This window comes from Scatophagus argus, chromosome 9 (genome assembly GCF_020382885.2).
Source record: "Scatophagus argus isolate fScaArg1 chromosome 9, fScaArg1.pri, whole genome shotgun sequence".
Classification (NCBI taxonomy): Eukaryota; Metazoa; Chordata; class Actinopteri; family Scatophagidae; genus Scatophagus; species Scatophagus argus.
The window spans coordinates 15,834,983-15,851,519 of NC_058501.1; the positions used below are offsets into that span (position 1 = coordinate 15,834,983).

Consider the following 16,537-nt stretch of genomic DNA (forward strand, 5'->3'; position numbering starts at 1 on the left):
ATATAGTGTATTACTCTTGACCTTAGCATAACTTTATCTACAAGGGTGAGAGTGCCCTCAGCTGGCTGTTTACTGTAGGTATCAAAAAGAAGTGCTGAACTAACACAAAACACCACACACTGAATAAGATTCAAGACACAAAATGTTATCACTCTGTGAGCATATTTAATCCTAGTGCTATGACATCATTTGGAGTATGCACAGCAGTGATCAGTGGTGGAGTAGATTCAGAACATAGAGTCACATAGAGTCATACAAGATATGTCAGAGACACAGATGCTGTATGATTTCCTCTGAATTGATTCATGCATTTATTTGCAACATTTTGAATTCCAGATTTGCATGCCCACTCGCATGACTTTTGATAAGTGGATAAAGGGTCCTAAACTGCATTGTTACTGATTAATTTTCAAGTTTTACGGTGATCTGCATTGATGTTTTTCTATATTTCTGTCTCTGGTTTGTGATGGTTTTAAGCGTAGTCTATTATGTTTATATTGCATGTCAAGGTAGGTGAAGTTCATTGAGTTTTTGTTTCATTAATTTGCTGTAAAATCTGAGGTTTAGCCACAGAGCTTTTTCGTGCTCAAACAAATTCCTCTTGTCGCCACTTGGTGCCGCTGTGTTTCAACAAATGTGTCTTCCAAGTCTGGCTGATTAGCCTCATGGTGTGTTTGACTGCGCTAACAGCTGGTCAGAACTGGTGGGCTTTCTTTTCATAGCTAATTGCAAAGATCATCTCAGGTCATTTTGTCATCTGATTGTTAACTCATGATGGTCAGCTGATAACAGATTCATTTTGTGCTCCTTTCACATTTGTTGGAATGTTGCTGAATGTCTTTTTCTGTCTCTTGCAAATCAGATTCCTCATGTGGTGATGGATTTTTGGGACTGGAACAGGAGAGTGAATTAGGTTTGGTGAATTAACTCATGAGTGGCCAACACATATTGAAATGGAAAGAACTAGCATTAGCTTTGATTTATGAATCTAGTGCGGGGAAAAGATAATGTTTATTAGATAATTGACCTCTGCCTGTCCATCATCGCTCTTACAGTTACTGCCTAATTGACATTGGTCTCTGTCAGTGTCCTTGCCATAACTGCCTTCCTCCTGGATATTGGTTGTTCTAGTTCTGCATTCCCACAGGGGAATCTAGTGAGAAGAATTATTTTTGATGGTATAGTCCCATGATAACAGTGTACAGTGATTTGAAATAAAATTCCCACACCTAGAGACACATGTAGTGTTTTTGCATTTGCAGTGATCCACGTTTTTCCGCATTTTTTTTGGCAGGCGGCCGCCACTGTAACTCGAGTGGCAGCACAGCCATGCTGACTGGCAGCCGTATGTAAAATCAGATGCGCTTGCTCACATACAGCCAAACCTCATTCTACACAGCCACAGATTCCTGCACAGAGGTGGAACTGGATTGAGAGCCAAAACACACACAAACGCACACACACATGCAGACTGTTTCACACCAGTGGGAACTATGCGAGAGCCTATTAACGTCAGACATAAAATCGAACTTTGCAGAGTCATGCTGCTGTGACAACACAACTTGAATCAGTGCAGAGTAGATAACTTTTAGATCGTTTACAAACTGCAATGCCGTACAGCAGAGTGAATATTCAATCCAGATGGACGGCATGTTTAACTCTGTGTTTCCAAAAAGGAAATGTGGATAGTGCATGCTCTGTGAAGATGTGCAAAATATTATAAACTGCAAGTGAGCAGTGTCAGAGATAGCAGCATAGATTGAAAGTTGAGCTGATGTCCGACACTTAGTGTGCACATTTTTCTCTTTCAAAGCAAATGCACATTTCAGGATGAGGAGCAAATGGAATGTCTGCCACTGGCCATACTACATTAGTTGGCATGTCCATGGGATATTAAATCAGTGTCAGGCGTGGAGCTTGATAGTGTAGATGGATATATGGGGAGCAGTAGGGGACCATAGCACCAGTGTGTTACATATTATCAGTGCAGTAATGTAGGTGTGATTTGTGGATAAGTTAGATGGTAGTGACAGTTCAGTGTTAGTAGATGAGCCTGTTTTCTGTCTGTCACCAGGTGCTCCTGCAGCGTCACTCCTGTTTGGTTTAGCAGGAACTGTGCCAACATTTTGCACCTGTGGTTATCATCATGATTTTCTGTCTGTGTGCACTTCTTAAATCTGCTCCCACGAAGAGTGGATTGCTTTGTCTGTTTCAGAGAACACTGCTGTCTCACACACACAGCTACTTGTGGGTAGCAAATTCTTGATTTCTTTTCATGCATGCACACATGTTTCAGCGCGTGCGTATGTGCGCAGGTTTTGAGACCTATAGAGAGTGTGTGCATGTGCAGCAGCCAGTAGAGTTTTTTGTTTTTTGTTTTTTTACAAGGTGTGCTTCCTCCACCCGTTTCCCAAATTACAGTCCTTTGCAATCAATCAAACGACACCACATCACACCTCAGCCAGTGTTACACTGTGTCCAGCTATGACATCCCGGTCTCTGGTATGCTTTGGCCTGGCTGGTCAAAAGAAGAACTGGATGAAGAAAGTGAGGAAGGGAATCAAGAGAGTGTGATAAGCTGAACCTTATCTAAGCAGTAATGAAATGCTGGCTCTTTGAAAGCATCACTAATGTACCTCTAGCTGTTAGGTGTGGAGGGTACATTTCATTTACAAATTTAAACGAAAATTCTGCATGAAATTGGCCTCTGTGTGTGTGTGCACATATGTCTTTACAGAGTGCTTATTCCATACAAACAGAATGAGTCATGGACTTCTAACAGTTGATAACCCTGTAATGCCTGATGATCCACCTGGGCGCCTCATCACACCCCCTCCATCTTGCTCTCTGCTTCTCAACATATCATATAATGTTGCTGGCTGCATATGTACATGCTGCACTATATGACCAAAGTATGTGGACACACTCACCCACATTGGTGTTAAAAAAAACCCCCAAAAATAATAATGTTTAGACAGCAGTATGGGAAAGGTTTGGGGAAGGAACTTTCCTGTTTCAGCACACACAAAGCAAGGGTCTGACCTCAACCCCATTCAACCCATACTGTGAGCCAGGCCTTATTGACCAACACCAACAAACCAGGAGAGTGGAGCTTGTTACAGTAACAATCCTAACAATATGGGTATACTGATGCTGTGTTACGGGGAAAGACCCTGTAATATTGCATGCCCACCACAATTACATGATGCAGTGTCTCGACCTTCAAGGGCTTTGCCATGCAAACGTCTATTTTGTTTAAAAAGGAAGATACACAAACAAACGAGAAGAATGTGCACTCGGTGTTCTCTAACGTAATCCAGAATCCAGTGCAACTGTTCTGCCATAATGTGTATTTTAGGAAGCGTATAATGGTTTTTCTTTGTTTGTTTTTTTTGGAGTTGACAATATCATCAAGGTAATTTTGATTAAATGTTTTAGCATTGTTCTGCTCCGTATTTAGAGTTGTTTCTAATATTTTGTCCTATCATGTATGTAAACAAGAAGGAGAAAAAACAGAAACACTCTAAAATTAATCCAGGACACACGTAGTCATGATCGTCAATAAACATATAATTAAATTGACACATTTCTCATAAGATCAACAAAAACTGGACATTATTTACTTAAAGACTGAGTATTGTTGGACTGTAATAGATGACTTGCATCCTTCTCCTTTGAATGGTGCTCTTGTCCTGCAGTTGTACCCTGCTGGATTTGAAAGTGAATTCTGTCTAATATTTTTGCTTTGCTATGTTTTGGTTTCTACATGGTTCTAGCCATGCAGATTATCTGGAAGTGACGTCATGACAGTCAAATTCATCTTCAAAGAGTATCTTCCATGTTCCCATCATCTTCCCCTGTTTATCCATAGGTCATCGCTGGAGTCTGTAATCAGATTTATCATCACGATCTTCATCTCTACAAAGACTTCATTCAGCCTGCCTCTGGTATACTGTAAAGCCATTGTCTTGGATGATGATAGTCATGGAAGACCGGTAATAATAGTCCGGGGATTCTCTCCACTAAGCTGACAGTAGATCTGGAGATGTCTGAGCATAGCATAAATAAATCCCTTTTTTGTGTAAGTGAATGAATCATCTTTTAGAAATATAGACGAGGAAGTTAAAAGCAGGCTTTTGTCGTTACCTCACCCCTCCTTCAGTCTCTGACTCAACTTCCCCATGTCTTTTTCTTCAACTCCTCTCAGATTTTACTTTCCCTAATGGAATGATTCTCTGCCCAGACATTAAAGAGTTTTTGAAGGCTCTTGGTTTGAGTGTCCTGTGTGGCTCAAAGCGCAAAGGTGCCAGCCATATAACTTTTTGATTTCCAGACTTCTTCCCGAGACCTTTACTGAATACCTTCCCCATTCTCTCATGTCTCTCCTGTTACTTATTAACTCTGCATCTTGACAGAGAAAGAAATGAAATCAAGACAATTTAAGATCATATTTAAAATTCCTCTGTGTGAGCTTGTGGGTTGTGTGTGTAAAAATGGTGCATTTTTGTGCGTGCCAATAGGGCCAGTGTGGTTTTGGTGACTCCTTCTTCTACTTTTTCTCCACTAAACATTCAAACTGTAAAGTTGCAAGAGCAGCAGTGTGTGTGTGTGTGTGTGTGTATGTGTGTGTGTGTGTGTGTGTGTGTGTGTGTGTGTGTGGTATGCCCTCATGTGTACTATTCTTGACCAAAGTTTTGCAAGAGGCCAAGAGGTTCTTGGGTGGTCTAATTACGTTTGCCACAGGAGATTGGTGCACTTTGCCATGGTGTGTGTCACTGTTAGATGTGTGTATCAGTTGGTGTAGGCTTGCAGGTGTGTGTGGGTGTAAATCAATATCCCAACAGAGACAGTACAGTATGTGAGGGTGTTTAATGACACTCACTCGTCATCTCACTGTTGCATGCATGCTCCCTCTATGAATTTGTGTGTGTGTGTGTTTGGGTGCACGCAGTGGCAGACTGCCACAAAGATATGGGGGCTTGTGCCTCGCTCAGCCACCTGCAGGGCATTTTTGTCTATGAGCCCTCCCACTTCTTTACTATCTAACCCAGAATTCAGTTGACCCGAGTGGCAATAATTGCCTCAACCAGATTGCAAATCATCCATCTTGACATTTGTGACATCCTCTGAAGTATGCAGACAAGCACACACACTCCCTCCTGCCCACCCATAAGTCATCTGTCAAACTGCAGCCTGACTCAGCCGTGGCCCCTGGGCACCTAAACTAACCTGCTCTCTCAAAGCTTCAGTAACACCAATGTTTGGTTTCTGTTCAGATCGCTTTGGTTACCTTGTTAGACGTGTTAAAAAGGTATCCAATTTCCACTTAATTCTGATGGATGAAGTGCATTAGTTATGTGTAGGCGTGTTCATTTATCGTACAGGTGTTTTTAATTTTATGGGTATGGATGTGTGAGCGTCTTTTACTCTTTCTACAGTATTTCCCCATTTATGTTTTGATTTTCGGGGAGCGTAGGAGGGAGATTAGGAGGTTGCCAGAATGTCTTCTGTTCCTTGTTACGCCTTCTGCAAAGCCAACAAGCTGCAGGGATAACGATGCAGTCAGGATGTTGTTGATGTTTACTTTGTTCTTGTTTTTCAGACCTTCTTGTGGTGCTATGTCTTTTCACAGGTTTTTTTGTGCACCAGGCAGTTTGGCTGTTCACCTTTTGGGTGAGCCACAACAGTGTTTTATGAGCTGCGTGTACAGTGTGAGTGTTTGACAGTATGTGTGAAGAGTTCCCAGAATGTGTGTTTTTAGTTTGGTATGTGAATGTGTGTGTGTGTTTTTAAGGGGGTCCAGTGCGGGCCGAACGTTTTGAAGAGGCCCAGACAGCTGCCTTTTACTGCCCCAGGGGGTAATAAACAGTGAGGGAGGGGTAGTTATTTACCCCTTTTATTAGGGAAGGAGGCAGAGGAGGGGACTTTATTGAGGTCACACTGTAACTCCACACAGCTGCAGGGCAAGAAGAGAAATAAAGAAGATATAGTCTGTTTAAAAAATAAAGGTTTTTTAGCATCACTAAATTCCTCTCTCAGGAATCCCTCCCTACCCAGTTTTTACTTGTTGTATAACTATACTAATGTGTGTACGAGTGTGTGCACCCAGGGTCATCCATCTTTCTTCCCACCCCTTTTTCCATTTCCAGGTCTCTTAACAGCCCACTCCTTGTTAAGCACATCTGCTGTCAATCAGGTGTACCCTGTAATCCAGTTGGCATTTCCTGCCATTGGAGACACGCCCACACTCTGGCCATTTGATGATTGGTCAGGTACATCACTGTCTGACCAACAATGGTTCCAAGTTGACCTCTGTTCGTCTTATCACCCTCTTCTGTTGCCGTAACAACAGATGTTGCACAAATTAGGACATTTAAAAGGAATTAGGGTGACATTTTGAATTAGCTTGGCATAAAGATTGAAACAGGAGGAAACTGCCAGCACCTCTGAAGCTCCTGAGTGATTACACCATAACCAAACAATATTTTGCTATTTTGTGATGAATGAATGTTATGCACTAGACTAGTTCTTGCATGACAACCAATGGAGACTCCAGAAAATTTTGTCCCTTTCAAAGGCAGAGACAAAACCTCTGTAAAAATGCCAAATGGCTGTTTTCACACACAGTTTTTGTGTAACATATGTTGATTTAGGAGTTTTCGAGGTGCTGGGTGTTACCTTTGCGCAGGACCAGACTAGCTGTTTTCTCGTTTCCAGTCTTTGTCATAAATTATCATTTCATGGCAGTGTCCGTCATCTCATCTAACTGAAGAGAGCAAAGCGTAGTTCTCAAAATGTTAAACTATTCCTAAATCCAGCAGCCTTTAAAGTCTTGCCGAAAAAAAAAGTAAATTTACCTGGCAAATGAAATGGAAAAAACACAGAACTCAGAGTGTAATATTATTTTCCTGCTGGCTCCTTGTGTGTTGCTTCACATGCCAGGAAAAGATGCAGGATGAGCAGATTCACATGAAATGCGTGATGTGTGAGCAAAAAGAAGGGAGGGGGTGGATCAAATGGAAACATTTTCAGCATTGAAAATTAGTGGGGGAGGAATAACGAGGGCATGTGGCAAAGAGATGATTGACAGAGAGAGAAGGCTGTGAAGGATGGGAAGACAGAAAAAAAAAACAAAACGAGAGGGAGTGAGAGAGAGACTGGAAGGGAGGGGACAGACAAGTTATTCTAGTTGCAGACAGCTGACAGAAAGCCTAAAATAAGATGGAGCCATCTAATGTGCACATATTCCGCAGCTACACTCACAAACCATAAAACAAATGCACTGTTAAATGCTTTTACAATCCCTAATGGTTTTGAGTACAGGAGGACCAAGAGTCAGGCTGAGTTCCCATCATGCTTTATTGTTTTCCCATACAACATGTTGTTTCCTATAATCACATTTCATATAAAAGAGACACAAAGTAAAAACTTTAGCGGTACTATATCAGACTCCTAGTGTAGTAATAAATATAAAATGTCATCGTGAGATACAAAAGGTTAAAGTCATGGGGCAGGGCTAAAGGAGGGACACATCAAAACTGACCTGAAACTGGAAGAGCTCATAGATTGGTTTACACATCTACAAATATAGTCTCACACCTCTTCTGCTGCTACACAAGCTCACACACACTCACTCACTCACACACACACACTGACTCAATGCCAATTCAATGAGAAAATCTAACTTAACAATGCAACATGTTTAAAACCCAGCTGGTCGAGTTTGATGGAGCTGGAGAGACAGAGGGATGACTCAGGAGCTAAGACCGCGCTGCAGGTATGTGACATACAAGACAGAATTACCACACCTATTACAAAGTGAAGCTAGCAGAAATACTGGAATAAAAATATAAACTGCCTTTAAACAAAACGGGGGGCAAGTAGTGATAATGCAAGTGGTGATGCAGGAGCAGGATTTGGGGACTGGAAGGACGAAAAGTGAGAAGTGCTCTTGTTCATTGTCGTTCGTACACCCTGGTGCATACTACATCATCTGCTTTCATGGTCTGAAACGAGAGGAGAGTGTGGATGATTAATATATGTAACTGAGTTGTTTTTAATGTCTCCTGCAGTTAAGACCAACATAACCTCACTGTGCACCGCTGTTTTGAAAGAACACCATGTACACAAAGTTGTTTTACCAAATATGTTCAGCCCCGAATCTCGCACAGTTTTACCTCTGCTGGCTTCTGAAAAGCAGTTGTGGGGATCGGTGCCCGAGAGCTCGTCAGGAGGCTTGAGCGTACTGCCAACCCTCATGCGAACATTGCCTCGTACATACTTGTTCTGTTTACAGTTCGTTCAGTGGAAAATGCATGTGTCATCTCTGGTTGGACTGGTTTACCGGTAGACTTGGGTCAAATAATTATTTGGTATACTTATCAATTTTTTTTTTTTTTTTTTTTTTTTTTTTTGCAAAGCGACCTGACGTGCCAGGTGGGTGGGGTTTTAATATTCAACACAGTTCTGTTTGCAGAATGGGCACCATATCATTCACAGAGGTTTTGGTAGTTGTCAGCAGCAGAACAAAACGGTGCAAAGTCGTAAAATTCTAAGAAAATTTGTTTTGCGTTATCATCATTATCAGCCTCCCACTGCACATGTCGCTAACGTCATAATTATTTGTTTGCCCTGATTTGTTTTGATTATGTTTGTACACTTGCTCTCATGACTTCATGCTGAGGCCTGCACTTGAAATCTCGAAAGAGGCTCTTTCATCTCCTGCCAGCAGAATGATTAGATTGGCATTATGGTACTCAAAGCACAATTATATATTTTATAATCTAAACTCAACACTTTAGATTATAGCCTGCAAATTACAGTGTAATTTTGATGTACAAATGGGGCACCAATAGAATACTTTTCTGCCAGTACGGAAATGCCAGCCCAAGTGAGGAAGACTGGAGGTAAATGGCGATGAAATGGAGAACAGAACATATAGTGTACTTAACTATGTTGCACAGGATATTAAGTAAAGCTTACATAAATGTCATAACTGCATGTTTTTAAAATTCTAATATAGCTCTTCTTACTAAAAACGGTTTATAGTAATGTAGTTCTGAGAAGCTAAAGAAGCAGCTAAACAAAAAATGTGTGTGTGTCCATCTAAACTTTTATGTCCTGTCAGAGTAACTAACTGTATCATAAAGAATACATGGGCCAAATTACATGCAGCACTTCTATGCACTTTTCAGCTGACTTTGCTTATTCACTGTTAGTGCTCGCTCAGATGGACTCAATTGTCATCTATTATAATGTGACCAAAGATCCACACCATCAAGTCATGTGATGACTACTGAGAAAACTCCATGACAATTGAATAAACTCTGCTGCTGATGAGGACTGTGAAATTCTTTAAAGCTACGGAAAATGTTAGTAAGCAGACATTACCCGTGCTGGTTCTAAATCTAAACTCTGACTTGCTGGGTAGTTTGTGTGCTTTACCAGAATCAGTTTGCCGTCATTGGTGATCTCTCGGGTCCAGGACGTCTTAGGCCCTTCCCCTTTCTGCAGAGTCTGCTCACAGCTGATCTTGCTGTCGGTTTCCCAACAAGGAAAACTCTGAGGACAAAGAATGAGAGAAGGAGAAAATCCGTTAGACATGTCGTGCTAATTGTTGGATGTATAGATGAATGCATACGCAGATGTCTACACTGCTATTGAGAAGGAAAAGGGAGATAATAAAAGGGTGGCTAATGGACAGAGGAGACAAGAAAGGTGGAGCAGGAAGATCACTGCGAGGTGCAAACTTGTGATGCACTCATCGTTACGAGAGTGAAGTTCTGGCTGGTTGCAAGTGTTTGCTTTGGAGACGGCCAAACAGAGGCCATCTATGGGAAAATGGGGGAAAGCAACAAGGAGAATTAGGGAGGGACGGAGGGCAGGAAAGTGCATGAAGCAGGAACGGAGGGAAAACGGGAAGTTGAAAGGGGTCGTGAAGAGTTTGAAGGAGCACAGTGTAGCACGATAGGCCTTTAGAGACCAAGGGAGTGGTGAAGATATGCAATCAGTCCAAATATGATGAAAAGCCAAATTAAACAGATTGATGTTATCTGGACAGCTCCCTTCCCATATGCCCATTTCTTCTTTGTGTGTGTGTGTGTGTGTGTGTGTGTGTGTGTGTGTGTGTCTGTGTACGTGAGAGAAAGAAAATGTGTGAAAATGCACAGAAAGTAGACGTGAGAGGGCATTTTGGCGTCCGTTATCGTGTACCGTGCAGGGACGTCCGTCCACCGTGGACTCATTGAACTCATGCCCCACAGTGAAGGTGATGTGGGTGGTGCGAACTGTGGTCGAGGTTTTAATGGACAGCGTCTCTCCATCCTGTGTGATCTCCACTAGTGGCTTGGAGGCTGCCTTCACCGCAATCATACGCAGCATCATGTTCACGCCTTAAAAAACACAGGTAAGACAAGGAGATAATTATGATAAAACACGTACCCTTGAACAAACTGTCATGGCTACTTGGAATGAATATTCCCATGTTAGCTGTACACACCTGCAAGGGGTAAACTCAGTTCATGAAGACAGATATTTGCAAGGTTTTGGTTTATAGAGCACAGCCCCAAGAAGCAAGGCAAATGAAACCATAACCACTGTGAGTGTGTGTGAATGTGTGTGTGTGTTTGAGTGGTGTGGTGTTGCTGCTTGTCCAGGTAAAAGGAGCAGTCTGGTATTGCACAGCTTTGTCCAGTTATGAGGACGGAGGAAACAATGAGGTCATACGACAGCACATCTGCATTCCCCACACACTTTATCATCTTTGCATACACACACACGCACAGACACTGTAATTTCCCAGCTTGGGATCAATAAAGTAAATCTATCTATCTATCTCACATGCAGAGTCTCAAACACATGAACTAATATGATGATTTATACATTCTACAGTGTAATCGGCATTATTCTCGTCTCCTCAGCAGAGAGATGGCACACTGATATTCTCAGAGTTGCAGTGAAACTGATAAAAAAAAAAAAAGTGTGGGAAAAGAGAGGGAACTAGGAGCAGACTGGTGTGGAGTAAGGGAGGGAGGGAGGGAGGCAGGGGGTCAGACAGACGAGGGGCCGGTGGTCTGTATGTAGTGTGTGAAGATCTCTCCTCAAGTGTGAGGGGAAGTGTGTGTGTATGTTGTCCGGAGTGTATTTGCTGTCGAGTTGGATTTCGCACTTCTCACCTCTCACACATTCCCACCTGTCACCAAGGGTAAATATATACACACTCTGAAATGCACAGTCATTCAGCATGCATCAGGATGTCTAGGTTGTGCACTGGATGCACTGTACGTAGACGGCTGCACACATGTGCACTGTCATCGTCTCAGCTTGTGCATGTGGATTTTTTTCTAAGCTGCATTTTGTAAAACTCTGTAAAAGGACATCACTATGCAGGAAACATTTTCACCCTTGGCAGCCTTGCATCAGACTACATAGTTGGACCAGTTTCACAGACATGCACTCAGGTATTGTACTTAAGTGCAGTTTTTGCTGTACTCATACTGAAATTTTTAAGCTTTATGCTACCTGTGTGCTAATAGTCTACTGCATTTCAAGAGAAACATGAGATAGAAATTTGCATCCAAATCATGTTATAATTTAAAAGATTGTATTGTATTGTATGTATTTCTCTGGTATTTGCTAGTAGTTAAGTACATTTTAATGCAGGACCTTTACTTATAATGGAGTATTTTTACACTGTGGCATTGGAACTTTTATTTAGATAAATATAAATTGTTTGTCCACCACTGCGTACAGTAATGTGGCAAAAGGCAGTAGTGCAGAAATATACTAGCGTTTTGTGATCAATGTGATTAATTAGGCAGAAAACATTTCCTCTTCTCAGTTTGTAAAACTGTTCTGTATTCAAAAAAATGTTGAAAATTAAATGCACACAGACCTGACCATATGAGGATACAGACAGACAGACAGACAGACGGTCAGGGTTAGAGGTCAAAGAGCAGAGGGCAGAGGAAGCATTTGGGACACGGAGATGGAGGGGTGGGGGTAGGGATGAGGCGGGTGAGGGGGCAGTGAGGAAAGGAAGAGAGGATGGAGGAAAGGAGGAGGCCACTGGGTGCTGACAGGCTGCATACAGCTGCGCTTTGCCCCCCAGTGAAACCAGGGTCCATTCCTCTCTGTCAGTCATGCCAATGCAGATGGAAATTATAGGAACACATGGTGATGTGTGTGTGTGTGTGTGTGTGTGTGTGTGCGTGTGTGAGGGAGGCAGAAAGAGCGTGTATTGGCTCAGGTACAACAGCGTCACTTGGTGGAGTTTAGCCTGCATTCTTGTTGCAGTTCATGAATACTTGTTCCACACCTCGCATCTCTTGCACACACTCCACAGAAACATAAATAAAAACACAGAGAAGCATATGCATGCAAAAACATGTACACTGATCACACACGGCCATATCATCATACTGCATACATCTCCCTTTGTTAAAGACTACAACCCCACTGCCCTCCTGACACACACACACACACACACACACACACACACACACACACACACACACGCACAAGGAAGTGTTGATAAATAGACAGTGAGAAGCCTCTTAAAGACTAATTGGCGCCTCAGTCTGACAAGTTGTGAGTTCGTGCTCCCGCCCTGTGGTGGTGTGTCAAAATTGAGAACAATAGTGTCATTTGATAGACATTTCAATGACCTTAATATGCAGTAGACTGTGTGTGTGCATCTGTGTGTGTGTGTGTGTGTGTGTGTGTGTGTGAGAGAGAGAGAGAGAGAGAGAGAGAGAGAGAGAGAAAGAGGGGTGCGTTATTCGGTGCTCTCATCTCTCCGTGTGCCCTTACGTGATGATATGAATTCCAGGTGTGCACTGGCAAGTCATCTAATGGGAATTGGCTACTGACGACAGACGCGTCTGACTCGGCGCGCGCGCAGGCACACTCACGCACACTAACACACACACATACATAGAGACGCCTGTCGAGACTCCAAATGCACCAGTGATGTGACAAAACTGTGTGCATCTCAGCAGCAGGTGTTAGGCATTTTCCCAGACTGTCACTTCACACAATGTGGCTGTGCTGCACTGTACAGTGTCATAACGGTCCTCTTCAGCGCGCACACAATCGGAGGCTGTGGCACAGACAGATGTGCCGCCGTTTGTCTCTATTGTGTTAGCAGGGGAGGCCAGAGGGAGAGGGGAGAGGAAAACGGGTGAGGCTGGCTGGGGGCCAAGCACTGAATTTTGGGTTCTGCAGAATGACAAAGACCCCCCGCCCATGTGGTACAGAGGGTGATCCCCGCTGGTGCACGGACACAGAGGAAGATGTGACCTGTAATGTGCTGAGAAAGCTACAGTTTGAGCTGACACATCTGATCTGTGTCATTGCGCGCAGAAATAAAAGCTTCATACGAAACCACTCTCGCGCAAAAAATGAGTCAAGCTGCCATGGTCGACCACTGAGCGTTTTTTTAAAGGGGGGGAAAGTCCTCATTTTCATCACTTACCCAACTTTTTTAAGAGTTCCTCGAAGTTTTCTGAACTCTTCATTTCCCAGGTGCCGGAGAAATCAGGAATTTTGCGTTCCATATTAGGCTGCAATTAGCTTGCGGATTAATGTGGGTGAACTGTCACTTCCAAATGTGGTCGCTGCTGGTCCAGACTGCTCCAAGTGTCCCTTCTGAATCAGCTCTGGGTGTGTGGCCGCGCCGAGTGGTTTGACTCTGTCTGTCCAGTTACTTCCGTCGTTTTCTCGGGATGAGCGGCTGACTGTCAGAGCTGTGATCTTACCTATATGCCAGTGCCCGTTACAAATGAATGGCACAGGAAAGCAAAGATACTTGTGTATGGATACACACGCCCCCTTTCTATATAGACACGCCCCGTAGGCTAACTGATTAGAGGCAACAGTCCACAGTCAGTGATTCAACCTGACCACGCCCCTGTAGTCAGCATGTGCACTTCAGAGTTGTTCACGCAGCCAGCATTTGGAGACTCTCCTCTGCTACGCGCATATCTTGAATCAAGCATCCTGATGGTCCTCTGAAAAAAAAAAAATCAGCAGACTCGATATAATGAGATAACATAAAATATTTAGGTTTAAGACGTTTCTCACTTATGGTGCAGTCAGTTTTGGCACGGTTTAATGATTGGCTTCAACGCAGCGCAAAACGGGGAGGATGTCAGCCAGGCCAGTGTGTTGACAGAACATGTCGTCTTGGCAGGGCGGTGCGAAGGAAGAACCAGTCAACTGACTGTAGACTGAATGGATGGCAGAGCTGTGTGTGTGTGTGTTTGTGTGTGTGTTTGCGTGTTTGAGACAGAGAGGCCAAGTTCACCCACAGCCTCATGTGCGCCGCGGCACTGTGTCATAAAAATAAAAGCGGTGGTAATGGGATACAGCTTCTGGGCTCCACCGGTGGGCTATCCATTTAACGGGAACTGCGTCAGAGGAAAAACCACCCCGGACGCATGAGTGAGGCAAAGAGAGAGAGAGAGAGAGAGAGAGGTGGTGGAGGAGGGGATTAAAATAAAAATTGGGATTGGCGCAAGTCGGTGACTCCGCATAGCTTTTCGCCCCCCGCTGCTCAGACGGAAGGAAGGGGAGAGAGGAGGAGGAGACGGGAGCATTTGGAATCAGACGGCCAGTGGGGCAGGGTCAGGGCCCCGCGGGGTCGGAGGTAGTCCTATAAAGAGCTCGCTCACACACACACACACGCACACATACTCGCGCATGCGCACGCGGTATGTAGGGGCACATGCACGCGCCAGTGATGGATGGCAGCGGGACAAAGCCGACATTAACTATTGACTCTTGATGGATGATCCCATCCGCTACACTGCATGGCGAATTAGCGCGAGGTACACCAGGCGACTTGGAGGAGGCGGGGGGCATCAGGAGAAGGTCGCCGAAGGCTACATGTACACACCGGCTCAGTGTCAAACTTATAACAAAGACGCACAGACTAACAAAGGTGAATAACAGCTTCAGATTGATTTTTGGTAACGCGATATGCGCTTTTACGCACAGACCTCGGTCTTAGCGCTTGCATGGGGCCCTTTGACTGTTGAGGAACAAAGCTCACTCGCATTGTTTCCTTCATCAGTGCACACACACACACACACACACTTCATTGGCCACACACCAGGCATCAGTCACAGCATGTCCTCACAAGTTACCCCCTGGTCCAAACAACAGAGGTGAGCCATCAGACAGCCATATCAGAGCTGTAATTTCCTCTCCCATCCTTTCTTTTTCTTTCCTGTCATTCACTTTTTGCCGCCGTTAACTCTTTAAGGGTTTGCTCTGACACAGCCTGAAGAAATGCAGCACTTAAAGGGGAGATGGGTCCACACTGAATATACAAAAATATAGATATTCAAACACATGCTGTGTTTGAATATCTGACTCACTGCAACACTGCAACTATGGTGGCCTGTTGAACACATTGTGCTCAGGATGGAGAAATTGATCATGCCCCTGGTTTGAAAGTGACTGATGCAAACACAAAGGTTACAATGGAGAGCTGTCTAGCGTTGGGAAAAATCATCTTCGAGGCCATTTGCATATTACCATGACACAACAAGAAATGCATCAAAGGCCACTGAATCAAACAGGCAGCCGTGCAGTATAGCACAGCGACAGCCTCACCCATCTTGTGTGCGTGCTGTTCACAGGGGGCTTGATAAAGAGCTCTGAAATGTGTGTGATGCTGCATGTCAGCACGTGATGACAAAGCGCCGCTCAGCATTCAGATCCACTCAACCGTGCTCTGCTCCTCTCAACCTTTCTCTCTCCACTCATTCCTTCCCTCCATTCCCCCCTTTTCCTTTCTGTCTCTCCTTTACCTCACGCAACTTTCCCCCACTCCCTCCTTTCTCTTTTTCTTCCTCCTCCTCCTCCTCCTGTCAAGCTTTTGTTCTTTTGTGCCTCTCTGACACATTCCTCAAGCACGTTGAAGAGATGGAGAAGGGGAAAACAGAATGGGAGAGGATGGAAAGGAGAAGAAAGAAAAGGAGGGGAAAGTTAGTGAGAAAGTTAAGAGACAAGAGTGCAGGTCATTTTTTATCTCATTGTTGTGGACAAAGGGATAGGGAGAGTGAGTCAGCAAAGAGAGAGAGCAGGGAGATCAAAGGCAAACAGATAGTGACAGAGATGGAGAGGTTGAGAAACAGTGAAAGAATGAAGGTGGAAGAAGTGTAAAGAGAGACTTCTCTGTCTTTGGAGGTGCGAGAAGTATTAGTTTGCTCCTTCGGTGCCAACTTTATTTCAATCATCCTTGTTTCCTTATGTTCCCTTCCAACTATTATCCACCCGTATACTGTTCACTTCTTTTGTTCAGTCATCTTCATCTTCGTGTGTTTTCTCCCGTACCAAGAACCTTGTTGGTAACTGATATCCCCAACTGCCAATGCAAAGTTTCACAGACTGCACCACATGCAATCAACATGGTGTGTTTGTGGCTTGGTCATAATAACGCTTGACCCTTATTAACCTGAGTTAAAGACACACCATGTAACATTCCCTCATTAAAATCTCTAAAAACTTCAACACCTTATCACAAATGTTT

General features: G+C 43.8%; 1 protein-coding gene across 1 annotated transcript; it reads right to left on the reverse strand.

The window, feature by feature from the left end:
• Window positions 1-7,335: 7,335 nt before the first annotated feature.
• crabp2a (cellular retinoic acid binding protein 2, a) lies at window positions 7,336-13,789 on the reverse strand. The gene is made up of 4 exons (XM_046400761.1): window positions 13,475-13,789; window positions 10,213-10,391; window positions 9,445-9,561; window positions 7,336-8,006 (listed from the first exon to the last, which is right to left on the reverse strand). Exons 1-4 carry the CDS (start codon window positions 13,554-13,556, stop codon window positions 7,956-7,958), a joined length of 429 nt encoding a protein of 142 aa, XP_046256717.1. The 5' UTR covers window positions 13,557-13,789; the 3' UTR covers window positions 7,336-7,955.
• Window positions 13,790-16,537: the final 2,748 nt, after the last annotated feature.

What these genes read in the sequence shown, in the direction of transcription:
- crabp2a (XM_046400761.1), bottom strand. Translation starts at nt 13,556, where the DNA reads ATGGAACGCAAAATTCCTGATTTCTCCGGCACCTGGGAAATGAAGAGT. An exon ending in TGGACGGACGTCCCTGCACG is followed by an intron (nt 9,562 to 10,212) that starts GTACACGATAAC and finishes CTTTGTCCTCAG; the next exon opens with AGTTTTCCTTGTTGGGAAAC. An exon ending in ATGACGGCAAACTGATTCTG is followed by an intron (nt 8,007 to 9,444) that starts GTAAAGCACACA and finishes CTCTCGTTTCAG; the next exon opens with ACCATGAAAGCAGATGATGT.